Source organism: Myotis yumanensis, unplaced genomic scaffold (assembly GCF_028538775.1).
Source record: "Myotis yumanensis isolate MYYU_CA2020_CCGP unplaced genomic scaffold, mMyoYum1.0.hap1 SCAF_5, whole genome shotgun sequence".
In the NCBI taxonomy this organism is placed as follows: Eukaryota; Metazoa; Chordata; class Mammalia; order Chiroptera; family Vespertilionidae; genus Myotis; species Myotis yumanensis.
The window spans coordinates 20,049,156-20,071,442 of record NW_027223756.1 but is presented as its reverse complement, the minus strand read 5'-3'; the positions used below and the strand labels follow the sequence as shown (position 1 = coordinate 20,071,442).

General features: G+C 53.8%; 1 protein-coding gene across 1 annotated transcript; it reads right to left on the bottom strand.

Moving 5' to 3' along the window:
- Window positions 1–1,064: 1,064 nt before the first annotated feature.
- On the bottom strand, window positions 1,065–21,349 carry SPARC (secreted protein acidic and cysteine rich). The gene is made up of 10 exons (XM_070414558.1): window positions 21,248–21,349; window positions 11,689–11,758; window positions 10,212–10,274; window positions 9,521–9,608; window positions 8,024–8,145; window positions 7,243–7,363; window positions 5,410–5,543; window positions 4,671–4,819; window positions 2,569–2,717; window positions 1,065–2,127 (listed from the first exon to the last, which is right to left on the bottom strand). The coding sequence occupies exons 2-10, from the start codon at window positions 11,743–11,745 to the stop codon at window positions 2,099–2,101; spliced, it is 912 nt and encodes a 303-aa protein (XP_070270659.1). The 5' UTR covers window positions 11,746–11,758; window positions 21,248–21,349; the 3' UTR covers window positions 1,065–2,098.
- Window positions 21,350–22,287: the final 938 nt, after the last annotated feature.

Sequence of the window (22,287 nt, the reverse complement as noted above, 5' to 3'; positions counted from 1 at the left end):
TGCCATTATCTTTCCAGAATCGGTGTTTTCTTAAAGCAAATTTTAATACCCACCCCTCTCTGGCTTAAAAGCCTCCAAAGACTTCCATTGCACAAAAAATAAAATCCAAACTCCTTACCACGGCCTACGCGGCTGCCTGGTTTGGCCTCTGCCCACCTCTTGCTTCACCCGGTATGACCTACTCCTCCTATTTTGTGCACCAGCCACGCTGGCTTGAGACTCATCGCACTCCACTTCTACCTCAAAGCCTGTGCACATGCTGTTCCCTCTGCCTGGACTCAATCCCTTCTTTTGTGACGCAACTCAAATTTTCTCAAGGAATCTTCCCAGATGCCCTAAGAACAGCATATCCAATAGAATTTCCTGCAGTGATGAAAAGTCAAGATCTGCCCTGCTCAGTAAGGCAACCACTGACCACCTGTGGCTATTGGCACTTGAAGTGTCTAGTGTGACCGAGAAGTTGAATTTTTAATTAATTCAAATTTCAATGTAAATAGCCACGCATGGGTAGTGGCCACCAAATGGGACAGCGTGACTCCAGAATAATTCTGTGCTCTCCTGTTACACTCATGGTTTCTTATATTCCTTCACGGCACCTACCACAGCTTGTAATTTATATTTAGTTGTGCAGTTGTTTAATCTATTCCTCGATAAACTGTGTGTTCCAGACAAATGCTTTGTCTGCATCACCCACAGATATCTCCAGCACCTGGCATGGGACCTGGTACCTAGCAGGTTCATCATCAACATTTGTTGAATAAATGGATGGATGAATAACTAATTAGTGAAAGGAGATAGTTGCATAGCCTGGTGTTCCTGATAATGAAGTGCAATAATGAAAAGAGTTAGCCACAAGTCATAAAAATAAGACAAATTCGTGCTTATAGGAGCCATACATTTCCTGTGCATAAATAAGCCTCTGTATGTGTGCAGGTGTGTGTTCAAAAGCATGTGTGTTTGCAAAAGTTTGCATTTGTGTAGCCGTGTGTACACACACGCATGTCCACGGGTCTGCATGTCAGGGTAGCAAGGTGCCTGAGACACATACACAATCACTCCGGAAGGCAGTTTCTAAGTCGTTACTTTTATTTTGAAAGATTTGTCAAACTCCGCATCAGGGCAAGAGTCTGCATGATTAATAAGAAGCAGCTTTTTCATGAAATGCTTGGAGGTGAACGAGTTCTCAGCCTGTGAGATCTGACCATCCATTGACTTTGAAGTTTCTCTTGGTTAGTAGATGGAAAACGGGGGAGGGGAGAAAAGGAGAAACATGCTAGAAACCAAGGGAAAGACCCCTCATTCAAAAATGAAAAGAAGAAAAAAACTCAGAAAACAAAACCAATTCACTAACTCCACTTTTTCTATTTTCCAACTTTCTACACTTCACTCCTGATTTTGGCTTTCCTGGCTGAACAGCATCCCAGTCCTGCCTCTCCCAGACCGCTAGGAGCGGAGAGGCCCTGTAGCATGCGGTGATTCACCCCCGGAGGCTGGGTGGATCCAGAGAACTGGTGGTCCAAACACAGCCCGAGCTCTCCCTGCACAGCCCCGGGCAAGCAAGACTGGTTATCTGCTGTTCCCTAGGTGGTTTCCAGGACTTCCCCCACCCCTGGTCCTCTAGTCCCAGAAACATTCCTGCCGACGTCACGTGTCTGTTACTTCCCTTTGCCACCTTCAGGCCACGTGGGGAAGACCCCCACCCACCCCACCGGCAGCCAACACCCCGAAATAAAATTGACACAGAATCTGATTGGTGAGCATGAGTTTGAAACAGAGAACTCAGAGCAAATCTGAAGATGCAATATGTGTTGAAGGCAGATGTGAACAGGTCAAAGTCCCCACCCATTTGCCACTAAGACGATGGGGGGAGAAAAATGGGACCGTTAGTGGGTAAGCAAGAGGCAGAGTTACCGCTAAGAATGTCATGATTTGGGTTACAATTTCCATCTTTAGCACCGTTAATGTGTTCAGTTACGTCTATATTAGCACCTTGTCCCCAGGCAGAACAATAAACCATCCAAACATTTTAAATTTGGGGGGAAACAGGGAGGGGAAGGTTAAAGAGAGAGGATCCGGTACTGCGGACGGAGGTGTGGACTTAGATCACCAGATCCTTGTCGATATCCTCTGCAAACGAGAAGAGAGAGCAGAGTTAGACACCAGGCCGTGTGCACAAGGCGCATTTCCCGAGGAGTCGGGGATCCCCCACCCCCAGGACCAGGGGCCAGGTGACCTTCCAAGGTCACCCAGGAAGTCGGTGACTGAGCACTGTAGTCTCCCTGTCCCTGTCACTTACACACATGCCACGTTATGTTTCCTCTTTCCTCTCTAGGGACCTGCCAGTTCCCTAATCGAGGCAGAGTGAGCGCTAATGCTAATACTCGAGGAAGGGAGAGAGAAAGAGACGGCCCAGTAGACAGGAAGCCCTGAGAGAGCGAGGCTCACCCCACAGGAAGAGCAGACAGGAGTTCACTCAGCAGAGAGCAGAGCTGGGCAGAGGACAGACACACAGATGACAGAAGAGGGGAGGGAGGCGGAGGACAGAAGCCCCTCTGCTCAGACACTCACTCTCCTTGATGCCGAAGCAGCCGGCCCACTCATCCAGAGCGATGTACTTGTCGTTGTCCAGGTCACAGGTCTCGAAAAAGCGGGTGGTGCAGTGCTCCATGGGGATGAGGGGGGCACGCAGGGGGGCCAGCTCGGTGTGGGACAGGTACCTGCAGGGGGTGAGGAGGAGGAAGGTGGGGAGGGCCTTAGGCGTGAGAAACCACTGGTCTGCTGTGGGACTTGCAGAGTAGCACTGCCCCACCTGAGCCTCAGTTTCCCCCTCCATCAGAAGGGGAGGCGTTGACCACAATGTCTAAGGCCCTTCCAGTTCTGAGGTCCCATGGGCTCATAGCCAAGGTCTCTTGGTGCGTTTGTCTCCTAATTGGCTAAGAATCGGGGGCACAGGAACTTCAGATGAAAATTTCAGCACCTCTGCTATTGGTAGATCAAAGTCTGCTATGAAGCCACGCCTGTTTTCTAGGGACACACATTTCTACAGCAAATGCACAGAAAGAGTCTAAAAAGAGACATCAAACAGATGACAGTGCTGACTTCTGGGGAGGAGCGTGGGAAGGGACTGGGACTGGCAGGGAGGGCCAAGGGCCTCTAACCTTCCCCACAGAGCGTTGTTTATATAGGATGTAACTGAGAGGGAGGCCTTCTGTTTCTCACCCCTGTCCCGTCCCTCTTCCTCCCGCTGGCCTTGACTCCAGATCTCATGTAGGATTTTCCCTCGTTCTCAGAGCCCTCAACTGGTTGTCCTCAGAACACTCTTCCCAAGGGGCTACAACATGACTCAGGTTTTCTCTCCAGTCCCCAGACCCTCGGTACCCTACCCAACTCAGGGAACCACAGCTGAAGGAACCACAGCATCTGATCTGGAAGGAACACCCCCTCCTCTTGGTTGTGTATCTGCAGGAAAACCGAGGCCCAGGGAAGGGTAGGGTCCCGGGCAAGTCACCCCGCAGCTCCGGGACAGGAAGAGGGGAGGCTGGGCCCCGGCCCAGGCTGAACTGCTTTTCCAGATGCAAGTCCTTGCAGCCCCACCCAGAAACCTCCTTCCCGGCCCCTTCCCTGTGGTGGGATCCGGTCACTCTGCCCCAGCTCCAGATGTTCCCCTCACTTTTCCCCTCCCTCCCCCGGGGAGTGACACAGTTGGATCCCAGCCACGGGAAGAGCCTGGGAGAGAAGCAGCAGGGAGTTCCCAGAGCTCAGGAGACCCCAGCCACGGAAATCACCGACAGGGCGGGCAGGCTCCGGACACAGGGGCTGGTGCCTGAGTGAGAGATGAGCCTCCCGGAGTCGAGCATCCCAGGGCACAGCGAGCTCCCCAGCCCACGTGTTTCTCCAGGAACACAGCAAGGGAGGGCCAGGAGCTTCGGTGAGGGTGACAACCCCTGCTCGGCCGCAGGTGGTCAAGCCCCCGCCTGCACCTTCCGGACCGTCTTTACCTTTTCCCTTCCATTGTGAGGTCCATTACCCAGAGTGTGTGCTCCTGGGGGCAGGGCCATTGTCAGTCCGATTACTGTTAAGGCCCCCGCCTAGACTGGGGCACATGGACCCCCAGGAGCAGCTGTTCACTGGCCCATTGCCTGCCTATTCTGCGGGCACAGCCTTCATAACTCATTGGGAGGAGAGGCAAGAACAGTCAAACCACAGGCTGCGATGTGATGGGATTGGCTTTGTGAATTGTTACGAACCCCAGGGCCAGTTTGCGCTGTGGGGCTGGGTCTCAGGGTCTTGCTGAAGGACTGCGGGCGTGCAGGTTGCCCCACCTCAGCCCGCGCCACCCTTCTGGAGTCTGGCACTCCTTCCCTGGAGGAATGGACGCCCAAGGCCAGCACTCACAGGGCTGAGGAAGGACTGTCAGGCTCCGCTGACTTCCGCCTCTCCAGGTTTACGGGATGTCTATTGCTTTCTTCCCCCCAGTTCTGCATCCTTTCTCAGGACGCCTCTCCTTCCTGCCCCAGCCCCAGGGCACACTGTGGGCTCCAGGGCTGGGAGCATCAGAGGAGGCTGAGAGGGTCGTTGCCCATACCTAGTGCTCCTGCCAGCTCTGACCCATGCCTGTGCGCTCCGGGGCCAGGGCAGCCAGCCCTCTGTGCTCCGGGGCCTGGCCTTACCCGTCAATGGGGTGCTGGTCCAGCTGGCCGAACTGCCAGTGCACAGGGAAGATGTACATGTTGTAGTTCTTCTCGAAGTCCCGGGCCAGCAGCTCCACGGGGTGGTCTCCAGCCTCCAGGCGCTTCTCGTTCTCATGGATCTTCTTCACCTGCGGGGCAGAGACACTGTGTGACAGAGGGCCTAGCGACACTGTCCGGGCCAGGCAGGGTCCCCCACCCTGACAGGAGGCCAGAGCAGGCAGAGACCAGCCAAGCCCAAGGGTCAAAATGAAGGGAGTGGCATAGACGGGGTATCAGCATCTCATCCACGAAGGTGGGGGCCTGGGTGATCCCCAAGGGTCCTTCACAGAGACACTGATCCAGGAGGCCTGGGAATCTGCATTTTGTCAATACTCCACATGCTTGATGTGTCCATTAAAGTCCATTAAAGTTCAAGAGCCACAGACCAGAGGGAAATGTACCAGGGTTGTTTGTGTCTCTTGTTTAACAGTGAGCTAAGCCAAGTGAGCAGCAGGTCTCTTCATTACAGGACTTCCCAGAGCCTTTAAGGTGGGACTGTGCACATGAACCTCCACAGGCAGCGAGGAAAAGTCTGCGTTAGCGCCCAGGATAAGGCACCTGTCAGAGCAGGGATGTAGGCCTGCACCTGGTGACCTAGCTCTGGCACTGGGACTGTGGATCTCAGACAGGCTGGGGCCAGCTCAGGGCCAGGCAGGCACCCTGGAAAGAGACCACTTACCCGCAGCTTCTGCTTCTCGGTCAGGAGGTTGTTGTCCTCATCCCTTTCGTACAGTGTGACCAGGACGTTCTTGAGCCAGTCCCGCATGCGCAGGGGGAACTCGGTCAGCTCGGAGTCCAGGCAGGGGGGGATGTCTAGGGTCCAGAATACCAGGGTGGTCAGCACAGACTCCAACCCTCCCTGCCTGGGGCCAACAGGCTGGCTGGGCCGCTCTCCCCACCTCATGCCTTCATCCTACAGCTGCTTCTATCAGTGACCTTGGCACGGTGGCTCGGCCTCTCTGGGTCAGTTTCTTCACACCACACAAGCAAGGACCAGGTGTGGGGAAGAACGCTCTGCAAACCGAAAAGCTCAAAGGCATGTCTGCTGCTCCCTTGGTTTGGACCTTGGCCTTGACCTTTCTGAGGGTAATGGCTCACTCCAGTGGCTCCTGCACCTTGCTGAGTGATGGGCCTAGGACCCAGGCTGGTGATGACAACCATTGGGAGGTGTTTGAAGCTGGAGGCTGAGGAATAACTCTGTCCACAGGCTATGCTTAGCGGCGGTGGGGGGAGTGGGGTGTCAGGGATGTTTAACCACCAGAACATTCTTAGTGATAATTATTCCGTCCTGGTCTTCGGAACTTAGAATCCCAGAATGTGGCACCTGGAGAGTTCATCAAAGTCTCCCCTCTTCCACGACTTATTAGTGGTGAGCATGGAGAGAAGGGACTTGCTCAAGGCCACGTTATCAGAGCCTCATCCAGCATCCAGGGCATGTGGTGGCCTGGGGCTCAGGGGCCTGTCTTTCCCTCATCCTTGGGCCTTTGGAGAGCCCCTCGGTGGTTAGGACCACTGTCTCCTCACCCGCAGCTGGGGATGGAAGAGCAGCTCGGTGATGGGAACACTGGGAGTTGGAGAGAGTGAGCGGCAGGCCCCAGAGGACAGCAGGAGCCACTTGGTAAAAGGCTCCTTGGCACACTCCTCGGTCTCACTGCCCAAAACTCCTACCAACGTTCCCCCTTGTCCGGGCCTGTGCCTTCTCATGTCTCACCCTGGGCCCCATAACTGGGGAGGGGGGCTGACCACGGGAGAGCCTGGGTCTCCCTCAGCCTGTCTGCATTCTGCACACCTGCGGCAGGTGCATGGCTCTCTCCAGGGCCATCTGGGGCCAGAATGTACAGACACACAGCGTGGATGTTGTCTTGGCCGGGGAGCAGAGTGGCCTTGGGTGTTTCAAATGATAGGGAAGCTGCCAACACTGAAGGAGGCACCTGAGCCAGCTGAATCTGCACCTGGCATCACTGACAGAAAGCCAGACACCTCCCTGGCATTTCTTCCCCCAAACACCTGATTCCCAGGTTTCTAGAATCAGGTAGGTAGTTATGTCTCTTAAGCGGGCCGATAGGAATATAATGGAGAAAGAGGGCCAAGGGTCTGACAATACTGAGTAGCAGGGGACTAAGGGGAATTGACAGGCATACCTCTGTAAGCACTCAATATTTTAAAAACACGTTATAGAACCAGGTGGGACATCATCTTTGCTTTACAATGTTGAAGCAGGAAAGACTCGGGTTAGCCCTACAGAAGAACTTCCTCATCATTGGAGAAAAAATATTCTCCCTGCTCTTGTGCTTTCACAACTGCCCAGTCGTTCCCGGGTGATGTCCTGAATGCAGAGCTGAGAGGAACCTGCTCATGGACAATCATCTCATTTTATAAACGGAAACTCCAAGGCTCGGAGAGGGGAGGAGATTTGCCTGAGATCTCACAGCACAGAGGTGGCAGAGTCAACACCAATGCCAGTTCAGTGCTCTCTCCCCAAATGGAGGCTGGAGGGCCCAAGGAGACTCACATTTGCAGGGTCCAATGTAGTCCAGGTGGAGTTTGTGGCCCTTCTTGGTGCCCTCCAGGGTGCACTTGGTGGCAAAGAAGTGGCAGGAAGAGTCGAAGGTCTTGTTGTCGTTGCTGCACACCTGTTGGCAAAGCATAGAGCACCTCACCTTCACCCCCAAAGCCCTTTGCTGGTACCACCCTCCTCGCCTATCTCAGAGATGGGGCCACTGAAGGCCACGCTAGGAACCTTGGCGATTAGTTAATGGTGGGGCTGCGACAAGAATTCAGTCTTGCCCAGTTGGCGTGGCTGAGTGGTTGAGCGTCGATCTGTGAACTAGGAGGTCACGGTTCGATTCCCAGTCAGGGCACATGCCCGGATTGCGGACTTGATCCCCAGTGTGGGGTATGCAAGAGGCAGCTAGTCAATGATTCATCATTGGTGTTTCTATCTCTCCCTGTCCCTTCCTCTCTGAAATCAATAAAAATTATATATGTATATTTAAAAAAGAACCCAGTCTTTGGCCTCCAGGCCAATGTTCAGGCCATGCTGAGAGCCATGGTTGGTCCCTGAGCAGAGGCACGACTGAGTCAGGGCTGAGATATGGGAAAACTGGAGGATGTGGATGGGGTGGAGTAAAGCTGGAGATGGCAAAAAGGCAGAGTGTGCAGAAGAGTTAACCCGGGAGGCTTTTGAGACTGGAGCTGCTCAGTAGAACCACCAAGCCAACAGGTTGCTGGGCAGACACTGTGTGTTGGGAAGGGCCCAATCCCCCGGCCCCGCCTCACCCCTCACTGCTCACCTTTTCAAACTCGCCAATGGGGGCAGGGCAGCTGGTGGGGTCCTGGCACACGCACATGGGGGTGTTGCTCTCGTCCAGCTCGCACACCTTGCCGTGCTTGCAGTGGTGATTCTGGCAGGGGTCTGGGAGTGCAGGGCATGTAGTCACACCATCCGGCCTAGCACATTCTCCCCAACTGTGCCCCCCACCCTGGGCTTTGGGAAGCGGAGCCCTCCCCTCTCTTCTGCTGAGCCCAGGATTGGCATTTAGGGGAGCAGTTAGCTCAGTCTTGGGATTAGAGAGTCAGTCTGAGATCATGTTCAGGCACAGTCTGGGGGTGCTGTAGGCTCAGTCTAGGACCCCGGGATGCCATATGGCTCCCCTGAGGACCGAAGCAAGCAGTGTGTTCTGAGCTCTCGGGTGATCGATCACAGTGAGGCATTTTTGGATTCTAGAATAGACTCTCTAGAACGATGGGGAAAGTCAACCATCATGGAGCCAGGAAGCTGCGAGGCCCAACAAAAACGGCTGGGAGAGGCCGCAGAGGAAAAGGGAGAAGGGCCCCAAGGCCACAGGGAACAATGGGGCCCCGGTGCCTGGTAAACACCGGAGGAGGTGGATGCGGAGGGGAAGGAACAGGATTCAGTGGACGCCCCTGCGCCCAGCAAAGCTCTGTGTCCTCAGGATGAGAACTCATCTAGCCTTTCCTCCTGACGCTTGACTTGGGGATTTTAGTCATTTTATTAGACGCCTGCTCTGCGGGGCACGGGGCCAAGTGCTCTTATGCTTTATCTCCCATCCTCCACAGCCCCGGGGCCAGGGGCTGCCGTCTGCATCATTTCCTGTGGGGGCTGGCGAAGCTGGGCCAGAAGCTAAGCAAGCAGCCCCAGGTGCTCGCAGAGGGGCCCACAAGTCGAAATGCACACGTGGGTGGTTTTGTCTGCCAAGTCCACGCTGGAGATGGAGATGCCAGTTCGGTGGCCTGGAGCCAGGGGCCCTAGGTCTCTCTCTCTCTCTCTCTCTCTCTCTCTCTCTCTCTCTCTCTCTCTCTCTCTCTCTCCCTCTCTCCAGATATGTTATGCCAGGGATCCAGGCCTCGTGCCTGCGTGAAAATCACGTAAGCTAAGGAGTATGGAAGGTGTGCTCAGGTCTGCTCCTGTGTGGGGCCTGGGCTCAGATAGAGGCCATCGTGGAGCTGGTGGACCAGTGACCCCGTGAGAATGCGAACCCCCCTTTGGAATCAAGGAGAAGAGCTGAGCAGGGAGCGGCCGTTTCCAGCCGAGGAACCTCCCTTCCTGCCGCTCCCAGCATGGACAGCCTGGCTGCACAGACCTTTCCCAGATTCCAGAGAATATTCCCAACCTTCAAGTCCAAGCCCTTTCTCCTCCACAGCCCACCCTGGAGGGAGGACGCCCCCCCCCCTGCATTTCCCTGGGAAGGACCCTCATGTGGGCTGTCCCCACACCCAGGCGGCAGAGGACAAACACTGGATGTGACAAAAATGGGGAAGGGACCTACTTTCAGCCACCACCTCCTCCTCAGCTTCCACAGCACCTTCCTCAAATTCTCCTACTTCCACCTGGACGGGGTTGGCTCCCACGGGTACCTGGGTTGGAGGGAGAAGAATGAGACCATTGGTCCCACCCCCACCCCAGACCTGGAAGAAAGGGCTGAAGGCTAGAGGGGACTTGGCTGAAGCTTTAGGTTCCCACAGGGGATGGTGAGATGACAAGCCGGAGAGCTGTGCTGGGCCCAGGTCACCCAGAGCACCAACGCCAGCTCCAGAATTTAGACCCAACCTTACCGCCCCACTGTGCTGGCTGTGCCCTGGATTCTATCCAGAGGCATCTGGGGCCACTGGAGTGTTAGGGCAAGAGGCAGTGCCAAGCCCTCTACCCCTGCCAGCAACATGGGCAGCTCCCCTTTCAAAAGCTGGATGTACGGAGAGATTGGGTGATCATCTAAGAAACATGGTCCCACAGCTTCAGAAATAAAAGCTTTCGAAATTATAGCTCCCCCTGCAGGGTTCCACTGAAGGTTTGGGAAGCACCCGGGAGGCTTCGAGATTGGAGGATGTATAGGGTTTCCATCTGCGCTGTGTGCACAGCGGGGACAAATGTTCTGATCCAGCAGGAGACCCACAGAGCCCGTCTGGGTTCCTCAGGGGAAGCACGTGGAGCAGGGAGGGGCGGGGGCCCCACCCACCTACCTCGGACACCTCAGCCACCGTTTCCTCCACCACCTCTGTCTCATCAGGCAGGGCTTCCTGCTGCTGTTGGGAAGAGAAAATGGGGTTCAGAGAGGTCAAGGCCAAGGCCAGCTTCCCCTCTGCACTGCCTCTGGCCTGGAGCACTGAAGCTGGGAGCAGCTCATTGGAGATTTCCAAGGCCGTGCCTCAGAGACCGCCCCGGGTAGGACAACCTGGCAAAGGAGAAGCCAGACACGGACCCCATGGCACACCGAGCGCCTCCTGGTCATGCCAGCTATCTGAAGTCTCTGTATAGCTTTGGTTTGGAACGCATTCCCACTGCTTCGACTCCAATAAAGTCTGCAAACCACAGGGGCAGAGCACCGCCTCTCATGGCAGATGGGGAAGCAGACCCCGAGGGGATGGAGGGCACTGTGGATCTGCACAGATGTCACTCTCTTCCCCACAAGTGTGATATGATGTGATGATTATTAGGCAATTCCTTCTTGCCATGTCAGCTTGGAGTAGGCAGAAACAAGATAACATGACTTGGAGACCGCCAGCTGGCTGGGGCTGCTTCTAAAAAGAATGTTAACCTTGTCAAAATGTTTGCCAAAATCTACCCGCCCGATCAGGATCGCCAGGGTCTGCCCTCACTCATGACGAGAGGATAAGGGAGTCCCGGGTTGAAAGAAGCTGTTCTTTCTGCCTGCCCACCTTTCTCCGTCCCTCCCCTGGCCAAGGCTTACCCTGTAGCTTTAGACAACCACCCTGGCCCTCCGCATGAAGTTCTCGAAGGGACCGTGTCAGTCAAGGGGCCCCGCAGCCCCCTGGCCAGGACAGGCCCAGGACCCGAGCTCGGCCAGACTGGCGCTCCTCTTTTTTTTTTTTTTATTCATAATCTTCTTGGCACATTCTCTCAAAAAGTGAAAAATGTTGGAGCAGATCTCAGATGGCAGCCTCTCCAAGACTGTCCATTAGTTCTTACCTCCCAGGTCCTGGAACTTCCTTTTTCTACTCCTCCCCAAGGCCTTTGACTTTATAATCTACTTCTGTATCCTTTCTCCCCCTAATTTAGTCAGATTGCAGTCTGTTGCTTGCAACCAAAGAGCTCTCACTGATTCGGAAACTGACCCACCCCCTCCTTGTGGCTCCACTCTCTTCTAAATCATCCCCTCAGCACTGCTCCCCTCAGCTGGAATTGCTCATGTGGCACAGCGGTCTCCACCTTTTAAAGCAATCCTGTCTGCTTCTGAGAAACTGACCGCTAAAAAGCTCATCTCATCACACGGAAATCTCTTTTCTCCGGAATCTCCACTAGTGGTCCTCATTGCAAGTTTTATCCTGAGCCTATTTAAAAAATCTTTTTAAAATATAAAACAAATAACTTGAGATGGGGAAGTCCCTGTGCCCTCTGAGCATCCAGGCTGGCAGGTTCGATGGCCCTGAGCTGGTGGCGGGAGGTGAGACCAAGCAGAGATGATCTTTAGTTACTTACAGGGGCTGCCAAGGCCCGGCCGGCCAGGCAGAGGAGAAAGAAGACCCACGCCTTCATGGTGCTGGGAACCCTGCGGAGAGAGATGTCAGTGAGGAGGAGGCTTCTGATGGAGGGTCTTTCTGTTGCTGAATTCCAGTGACATACAAGATAATTTGTTATTATTTTTTTTTAAGTCTTTATTTATTGATTTTTAGAGAGAGGAAGAGAGAGAGGAGAGAGAGAAACACAGGCCGACGCTCTAACCAACTGAGCTACCCGGCCAGGCCTACGAGATAATTTTGGATGTACATGTTATATGATAGCGAAAGACGTGGAGAAAGCTGCTTCTATTCAGTTCTCTTTCCACGCTGATTACATGGGAACGTCTTGGTTGATGCTGAGGCACCTTTAGCACCTAACACTCGTCTACCTTCCTTTTGACCAGAGAGCAGGCCCTGGCTCAGAGCCTACACAGGAAACTATTTCCAGCTAGAATTCAACAAAGTCGTTTTGTCTTCTTTGTATTTATTTTTATAGCTTCCTTCTACTGGTGACAACGGTACACAGATTTTTCCATTTATAGTAATGATACAAAGTCTCCCTTCTCAATACATTTATTTTAAGTTTTTAAAAGGTGATCAGGAAGATGATTGGCCAGTTTGAACAATGCTGAGCCAGATCCTGTCCAAGGGACCTTCAGTCCCGCAGTTCTAGAGTTAGTCTCCTGTCTCCTCCTCCTCCTCTCCCTCTTCCTCTCCCTTCACTTCCTCCCCCCCCCCTCCCTCCCTTTCCCTCTGCAATGGGAGAAGTTAGCAGGCAGCAACCTCTTGCCAAGTTGAGACAATGAGATCTAAACTGTAAAACAAAGAACAATAGTCTTGGGCCTGTGGAATGTGAGGGTGGCCCCACTCTTCTCTGTTCTCCCCAGAACGGGCAGCTTGTCTCTGGATCCTGGAGGGAAGCTGACCAAATGCGAACATGTGCTGCGTGTCTCTTCCCCCTTCACAGCTGAAGGGTGTGCTTTGGATCTGGGAAGCTCTCCTGCCCTGGTCTCTGCTAAGGCCTCACCCCTTCGATGCTGAACTCTTGATTCCCGTGACTGTTAGGATCTGGAAGCAGGACCCCCTTCGGCGATTCCGTGCCAACTGTGCCACCCCTAACAGCGAGTCCGTGGTGAAGACATTTTGTTTCTTGTTCTCACTAAACGTGCTTCCATTTTCAAACTCTTCCTTAGACTGATCTAAATTCGCCTCCGCCAGGCTTCGCCTGGTCTACTTTCTTCCCCCTCCTGTGGCCAAACAGAGCAAGCACAGCCCCTCAGCCCCCAAGCCGCTCTCGGGCAAGGGGAGCAGTTGCCCTGTCTTCCCTCTGCCGTCCCCACAAACCTCCAGATCAGGCTGATCATCCCTGGTTCCTTCCAAGGCCTCTCAGCTGGCCAAGCACCTTGGAGGTGTGGAAAAACCACTCGGCTTGGAATGAAATTCCAGGGGTTCTTATTCTACCCCAATGGTGTTTTGGTGAGTTGGCAAAGTCCTTCATCCTCTCTCGGCCTTGTTGCTCCCTTCCTTTAACTGAGAGAGTTGGACTAGGTGAGCTTGGAGGTGGCATCTAGGCCCTTACAATGCGACAGGCACACGCTGGCGTGGTACTCAGCATCAGCTCCGGCACCAGCATCTTCACTTGGACTCCAGGACAGCAGTATGTGAGTCGCAGAAGCAGGCAGGAGAGAGCAGAGTCCCTAACGCTCCTTCGTTGGATTAAAATAAACACAAATCTCACCTCCTATTTCCTGTGGTGTGCGTAATAGAAAACTAACAGAAACGTAAAGGCATCGACCTGGGACCTTGGCTCTGCTTCCCCATGGCCCCGACTCCCAGGGAAGTCCCATCTTCCCTTTCCAGGCAGTTTTGGGAGCGTTCCCCCGGCACACAGTGTAGGCTTGTTCCTCCAGGCCTAGAGGTGGAAAATCTCCCTTCTTGCCTCCCCATTTGGAAGACACAAGTCAAACACCTCCTGCATGTGGCTTCTGACGGACGGAGCAGGAGAGAAAGTGTCAATGAGGGACTTGTCTGAGCTGTCTGAAGTTGAAGGCCACCGTGAGACTGTGGCTAGGGCAAAAAAGGCACCGTGTCTGGGCTCCAGTGACAGAGGGGTGCGGTCACTGGAGACAGCTCAGCCAGGGCTGGAAATGGAACAAGCTCGGGTTGGAGAGGCAGGAAGACTGGTCTCCAGGGTCCGTGTCCTTCATCTGAGCGGAGGAACCCTGCTGCCTCTCCGACCAGAGGAAGGCTATGGGACCTGTCCTGCCTCATCACCTCCTGCACTTTCCCAGCGGCACGCTCACCCTTTCTGCCTCCTCCGTCCCCGGCTTCGCAGCCAGAAGAGAAAAGGATTCTAAATCCTACCGTGCTTTATAGTAAAGGCCTCACTTACACGCTGTCCCCTCAGAGCCTCCGACACACGGCAGGCAGACAGGTATGGGAGGGTCCTAGGCCCACTTTCCCAGTGGGGAGTCTGCGGTTGAGAGAGAGGAAGTCATGTAACATCCAGGTCATGGAATTGGATGGGCCTAATAGGGGTGATGTTCCAAGACTGGCGTAAAGGTGGGGGAGGAATTCAGACAGTGAAAGCATTAAGAAAAGGACCCAGCCTGGCCACAGTGGCTCAGTGGTTGAGCGTCGACCTATGAACCATGAGGTCACCGGTTCAGTCCCCAGTAGGGGGTGTGCAGGAGGCAGCCGATCAATGATTCTCTCTCATCATGGATGTTTCTCTCTCTCTCTCTCTCTCTCTCTCTTCCTCTCTGAAATCAATAAAAATATATTTAAAAAAAGAAAAGGACCCACAATCTTGGAGGGCGAGTTGTTTTCTAAATGTTGGGTCCCGCCCTGCGCCACATCACCAGTCCCAGGCGATGGGACCGAGGGAAGGGGAGCAGTCGGGCTGTTCTTGTTAATGCACAGCCGCACCCCCTGCAGAGCCATGCAGTCCACCTCCGAGGTTCTCTAAGGCACCGCTGGCCAACGAGGCCAGGCGCCCATCCCGCAGAGCTCATGGGGTGCCACAGTAACCTCAGCAAGGTCAGGACACAGGGTCCAACCCCAACATTCAGCTTCTCAGCTGTGCACACCTCCTTTGCTAATCAAACCGAGGCCTGGTGAAAACGTAAACACCTTCATATAAATGGCCAGCAGTCAATGAAAACTCCCTTCTGTGCGTCTCTTGAGTTTGTGATGATGCCTCTGTTCATCTTTTCACAATCCAGCATCCCACTGGGGCCTCATGGCCTGTCTTTCTACCCTATAGCCCAGGGGAGGGAACTGAGGCCCAGGGCGGGAAGGACCTGCCAAGAGCCCCTGGTAGTGAGTGGCAGGGCTGAATGAGCCCCCACGGCCCCACTGCACCACTGGCTGCTCTCCACCTCAGTTTCCCTTGGCGGCCGCTCCCTCCCGGGTGATCACCTGAATGGGGCCCAGCTGGGCTGTGCACTGGCCGAGGTGCAAGGAGGAAAGGCGGCCCAGGCCAGGAGAGGCAGAGGAGGTGTGTTTCCCTTGGCCGGGTGGTCACCAAATGCAGACACCGCTCCCCCCACCCCACCGCGGCCGCCACCTCCTGTTCGGTACATCAAGTCCCTTCCTTTGCCTTTATTTGCTCTGGAGATGGCTGAGAACCCGACCCTGGCTGCCAGCAGGACCTGAGGCTGAGGTCACTTCTCTCTTTGAAAGGACTCTGGGGATGGAAAAGTACAGCCAGCCCCCCAGTTCATCTCCCTCGCACATAAAGGGCTTCCTCCGGGTCTCCCTGGACACCGAAGAGTTGCTGAACGTCAGAACTGGGGGAAATCTCAGAATCAGAGGATTTTGGAGATGGAATGTACAGGTTCAAATCCTGGCTCTGCTACTTAGCAGCTGCGTGACCTTCAAAGAGTGACCTTCACTCTCTGGGCCTCAATTCACTTCTCCATCCGTAGAACGGAAGTAACTCACCTACCTTGGAAAACTCCCGGGTGATACACATGAGGGAGTCCATTGCTTAATGTCATCTGGAAGAGCATCTTAAAGCCCAAGGATCCCAGAATCTCCATCCCCCTCAAGAATCCAGGGCAGGAATCCCAGCTCTTTGTGGCCCAGGGAGAAAGGCAGTCAGGGTGGAACAAAGGAGACATTGCTCCTCGGGGTCCAGGGGAAACCAGCCCCGCCTCCAGGCTGGCCTCTTAGTTGGGCTGCTGACGCAAAACGAGCATCTCGCTCCCACTGTTTGGCTTGGAAACAAGGTTTCCGAAAACGCACGTTCATGGTAAACAACCCCAAAGAGAGGAAAACAAGTCGAGAGGCTAAAAAGGAACCCGTGAGCCAGGCCTGCCAGGGAGCTGGGACTTGGAAAGAGAGCCGAGCCACGCCAGAGAGGCGCCACAGCGGCCCGTGAGGCCACACTGGCACTCACAGGCCAGGGAGCCGCACAGCCACTGGAGGCGACGTGAAAGCCGGGAGTCCTGAGATCGAGTCTTGGTGATGTGGCCCAGCAAACTTAGGGAAGGTGCTCTATGCTCTGGACCTCACCTACCCACTCATCTGCACAATGAGGAGGTTGTTTAGATCAGTGGTGTTCAGAATTATGGTTGCCAGGGAGCCCTTCCTCTCAGTGACATCTTCTGCTGAAGTCCAACATAGGAAACAGCTAAAACCCTTTTGCATTTGTTGAAACATGTGAATGTGTTATTATCTATTCACTAAATCGGCTTGAAATTAGAAAACAAAAGCCAGTAAAAGTGGAGTGGAGACAGGGCCAGAAGCCCTGCACACTCGGACACGCCTGAGGTGCCTTGGAGCCTCTCTGGGTGCCTATGAACACAGTTTGAACACCCTGGGCAAGGTGGTCCCTAAGGTGCTTGACTTCTGAGTCAACTCAGGCAGCAGGTTAGGAATATCACCTCTCCCGCCTTGCCCTCAACTCTGCTTCCACTCCTAATATTTCTTGCTGGAAGGGAAGAAGGCAGGGGAATTTTTAGGGTGTGATGGGTGCTCAAGCTTAGGATTGAAGAGGTTCTGGGGCAACTCAGAAATAGGCCCGGAGTTTGAGCCTGGAAACCAGGCGTCTACCATGCCACGTTTCACCGTGGTTAGGAGGAGCCCAGGGGTGGAGCTTCAGGCTCTGCTCCTTGGCTCCCCCTAGGGGCCACTGCTGTATCCCTGTGACCACAACTGGAGGGGATGAGAAATAACATCCAAATGTCCAGTCCTAAAGATGGCAAATACGTGGCATATATGCCTCCACCTGCTCCTCCTGTGCATGTGGCAGACATTACTAATCAATGATATGACCTTTCCCCCTGAAGTCCAGAGTGGCATCTGAATCCTGAACCGTTTTCTGGCAGCCACTGTCCATGGCTTGCGAATTTCATAAGCCCTGTGATGAAACCTCTTTGTCATGTTTCTGGTTTTAGCAACAGAAACCTTGAGGATCAGAGAGGGAAAACAGCTCACTCCAGGTCATATAGCAAGCGGGTGGCTGAGCTAAACTTCCAGATGTTAACCTTGTTTGGTTTTGTTTCTTTTTTCATCTGGTCAGTCTGGAATCCTGATGCCACAACTAACACAAGATGATTCAGAGGGATCTCCTGATGAGGGAGGTTAATACCAAGCTTCTGAAAGGACCCAGGTCCAGAGGGAGTTTGTATCCCATCCATATTGCCCCTCCAGACTCCAGGCTCTATGGCTTGAAGAGTGAGAGCAGAGTTAAATTCCTGTCTAAGACACCTCCTCCTGGGTGAAGAGGAGGCTGCTTTTCTAAATAATTGTGTCAAGTCACTGCTTGCTGACTCTGGCCCTGCTCAGCCCGGCCGTCCCTGATTCAGGACTGGGGTTGGGAGTCAGGCTCTGTCATGTAGAGAAAAGGTAGCTTCCTGAATCCCCCTGGTCAGTGAAAGCTCAGTAGCTCCAGCCTCCCTCCCTCCCTCCTTTAAAGACAGAGGCTGGGGAGGAGTCAGCAGGAAGCAAAGAGCAGCTGCCGATTAGCCACATCGCCAGGCTGCCCCAGCGACAACGCCGTGGGGGCTGGGATAGGCCATGGCAGGCAGCAAAGGAGAGGAGATACTGCTCATTATCCATGGGGCTTGTTGCCTAGAGGGAGGTGTGTAGACGTGATAACACTGATCAGATGAAAAACAGAAAAAAAGCAAGGTGAACATCTGGATATTTCCAAACATCTGGAAGGTTGGCTCAGACACTTTGCTGTGTGACCTTGAGTGAGTTATTTCCCTTGCTGAGTCTCAGTTTCTCTACCTGGGAAATATAACAGTGATCTGGTGCTGTATGTATGTATGTAACGTGTCTATCTTCCCATCATGCCCTATAGTTGTGTCTGGCTGCGCACATCTGTATGTGGCTGCAAATGGCAGTTGTGTTTGCACGCCTGCCAGCGTGTCTGTGTAGGTTTCCTATGGTCTGGGGACTTGTGTGTGAAGCTGACCCTGTGTGCCTGTGTGTGTGTGTCTACCTGACTCAGCGTCTGTCTGTTTCGGCCTGTCCAGGTGAGGGTAGAGTTTGCATATGCATCAGGATATTTACCTGGAACTTGTCCGTGAGTCAAGGTATCAGGGATTTGGGTGCATGATCTCTGGGTCTGCTCATGTATTGACCGGCATTTATTTTTAGCTGTGCCAATAGGTGCCTATTGATGAAATAATCGGCATACTCTGCATCCTTGTGTGCGTGTGTCTGTCCCTGTTTATCTCTGCATACTTAGCTACCTATCTAAATAACACCCAAAAACAAACATTTTCCTATTTATGTCATATCCTCAGCTCCTGCCTTTCTCCCACCATCTTTCCTATTTATAGCTTGTTTTCAGCAAGAAAAGCTGCTCTTGTGAACAGCGAGCCCCAGTCATACTATTGGCTGACAAGTCTCTACAGATGGATAGAGATTTTATCAGGATTGCTATGCAACCCAAGATGCTATGGCCCCTCCTCTGTTGTTTCCTTTTCAACTTTGGGAACAGGGGGTGTTAAAAATGTAGGCCAGCTCTTCCTTCTAATGAAGGCAGCATCTTGGATTTTGTTTTGCAGGACTTCAGAGCAGGAAGGGCTACTAGAGACCATCTAGACTAGATTTCCCATTTAACAGATTGAGAAACGGAGGCCAAGGGATGGGAAGGATCTTTCCCAATGTCACTCGCTGTGAGTTAGGACCCACCCCTGCTGGTGCCTGGACCAATGCTCGGTCAGCACTGGAGGATACAGTACTCTTGGGAAATACTCAAGAAGAGGCCCAAATCAAAATGAATCTAGTGTATTTTTAATATGACTGTCTGCACTTTTAGTAAAGAGAAGTTATATACAACCACCAGGATGATGGAGCTGCCACACACAAAAATAAAAGCTGGGGACGATTTCACCAACCCTTTGGATGCCATAAATCCATCAGTTCTAAAAACCCATGCAGTAGGTGGGAGGGCCACATTTTAGCAAGTGCTTCCCTGAGCCGTATCCCGTTTCGCCCACATAATTTCCCTGTCAGGTGGCTGTTGCTACTGCTCTTTAACCGAGGAGGAAACGGGGGCTCAGAAAGGAGAAGTTATTATTAGTTCAAGGTCAAATGGCATCTTCTGGGCAAAGGTGGAACTAAAACTCAGGTCTTCAAGACCCTGTCTGGGAAGCGTATCACAGCCCCATAGCTACCCTGGGGTCCTGGGAGAGCAGCAGGGCAGGGCCTCAGCCTACTTTTGGGGTCGCAGTGGAGTGCGGGACGTTCAGACTGAGCCTGATGTACTCTTGAGTGTTCCCAGCATCCCCTCCCAGCCAGCAGGCAGAGACCCTGAAGGAGGTTGCCGTGGCAACTCGCATTCCTCCCACAGTGAGTCAGGCAGAGAAGAGCCTTTCAGTGGGTGGGACTTGGAGAAAGTTTCAAAAGTTGATTCCTTCTCCAAGCACCCCGCCCCCCCTTCCACCCCACCCTCCCTCCCTCTGCTCCAGGCTTTGTCGATGTGGCAGCTGATGGCTGAGTTAACTCTCTCTTCCCCCAACCATTTCTATTTCAAACTGTTTCATCCTCCTGCAAATATAGATGAGCTCCCAGTCTCCATCCACTCCACCTCCCACACCATGCCCTCTGGCTATTTTGGAGGCCGTGCGTCCATCTGACAATATTTTCAGGCTGCGAACATCCTCTTGTGCTCTCTCTATTTCTCTCTAACACACACACACACACACTCTCTCTCTCTGCTGCCCAGTGTTTTAAGGGGCTTGCAGATGCCTTGAAGCCCATTCACAGGCGACTCTGTGGATCCCGGTGTAAGAGACCTTCCTTTGAGAGTCTCACAGGATGTCAGGTGCCCCTCAAGGCCAACCCTTACTTTACAGACAGGGACACTAAGTCCAGAGGAGTCACTTACCCACGACCACACACAGAATGTGTGCCTAACGTCTGCCATTCTGCTTCCGATGAGCTTCTCACGCTACCATCAGCACTTGGGTTGTATAGACACTCAGCCCTAGAGTGTGGCTGATGAGAACATTGTCTCTCTGTGTTCTGTGCAGAATACTGTCCTCTCCGGGGGAAATGTGTGCCTCTCTGTGCGCTTCTGGGCAGACTGGGCTTCCTGGAAGACCTGCCTCAGGCCAGGGCCCCTTTTCTCTCGGTGCCCCCAGGACTCAGGAAGCCCACCCCTCAACCAGCCAGCGGGGCCAGACCTAACACCCTGAAGGCGAAGCACTGGTCCTCTGTAGGGTTTGGACTTCTCAAAGCCGGGAGGTGTGGAAAAACTGCCCTGGAACCTTCTCGGTCTTGCCTTTTCCCTTTCCCCTTCTCAGCACATCCCCCCACCCCCTCACCCACACACACACCCAGCAGCCTACCTTAGGCCCAGCACCCTGGCTGGACCATATCAGATGCCTGAGTCTTCAGATCTAGACTCTCTAAGCGCCACTGCTAGTGGTTGTCTGTGTTTACACCCCAGGAACCCAGGGTGGGAGCAATGCCCAGCCCAAGACACGGGGCCTCTGGAATCAGTGTCTGTGTCTGGGGGTGGGGATGTGGATAAGGGAGAATTCAAGGAAACGGGAGCCTTCCGGAAGGTGCTAATTAAAGGTAATCCCCCCCCCCCCCACCCCCACCCTTAGCCTTCTGGAGATTAGTTTATTGTTCATGCAAAGTCCCTTTTAGAAAGCAGAGCCCCTGACCAAGACCCAAGTCCAGGAAGTTTCTTCCCCTGGAACGGGGAGCCGGGCAGACCCTGGCTGCCGGCCGGTCCCCTCTGCAGCTGCGACCAGATCAGATTCCCAGGGAAGGAGGCGGCTGCCACATTTGCAAAGGGAGCAAAGGGGACGGGCAGGCAGCTTCTCAAACCAGAGCCACGCAGAGTGGCGACCCCCCCCCCAGGACAGTGAGGTTATTTCCTGCAAACCTGGAAGTTACACTGATTGCACCTGGAAAGCAACAGGCTTTTCAGGGAGTCCGTGTAGCCCCTGCCCTCAGGGAAGCCCAAAGGAGATGCGCACCCGCTTCCCCTCCCTGTGCAGACACTGGAGGGGTGAACGGGGTGTCGGATGTAGAAGGGAGAGGCCGGGCAGGGTCGTGCATACCTCAGTGGCAGGCAGGCAGGCAGCAGGCTGAGTGCGCTCCGGCAGTCTGAAGGTCTGCGGGAATGTGGAGGGGTTTAGAGCGGGGCAACAGGAAACCACTCAGAGCTCGGGGCTGGGGAGGTCCCTCCCCCTCCTCTGTCTCCTCCTTCCCCCGCCCCTACCCCCACCCCCAGCCAAAGCTGTCTCTGTCTCCCATTTCTCTCTTCCTCTCCTTGTGGTGGGCTGTCCTGGCCAGACTTCCCAACGCCGCCGCCTGCCTCCTGGGTTCTGGGGCTGCTGCCTAAACGGACTCGACTCACCGAGTGCCAGGGCTGGAAGGGCCTCAGGAGTCACCCAGAACAGCCTCCCCGTTGTTCAAAGGGGAACCGAGGCCGGGAGGGGGCAAGGGATTGCCCAAGGGCCCCCAGGGGCAGAGCCAAGGCCAAGTGTCTTGATTTTATGACAATAATGTTCACATAAGCCCAACATCAGGCCATGCCGAGAAGGGCAAAGCGATTTAAAGGCCTTGTATCTGCGACAAAGGCAAGGCCAGGAGGACTGGCCTCTGTACTGACAAGAGAAGCTGCCACTGATGGCATCCTCGCTGAGGATTTGGTATATGGTCTAAAAAAAAAATCACTGTTAACTCTAGTTACATCACAAATAGACACATGAGAGGTTGGCTTTCTAGCTGGGAGATCTGTGTCATCAGTATAGAACAGGTAAGGTGATCAATGGTATTGAAAATAACCAGAGAAGTAACAGTAGCCAAGGTTCTCTGAGGCCTGAATGATCTTCACAGCAACTCTTTGACCTGGATATTGTGATGATGCCTGTTTTACTGATAAGGAAACAGAGGCTCAAAGAGGGTAGGTCACTTGCCCAAGACCACCTGGCAGGCTGGTTCCACATTCAGCGTGATTCAGACTGATGCTCCATGAACTTCTCAGTGCTTTCGGTCCTGGGTGGAAGAACCAGATTTACTATCTGGTCCTTGTCCTCCAGATGCTTTGGGTCTTGCTGAGAGGACATGCCCTATGGATACATGAGTGGGACAGACT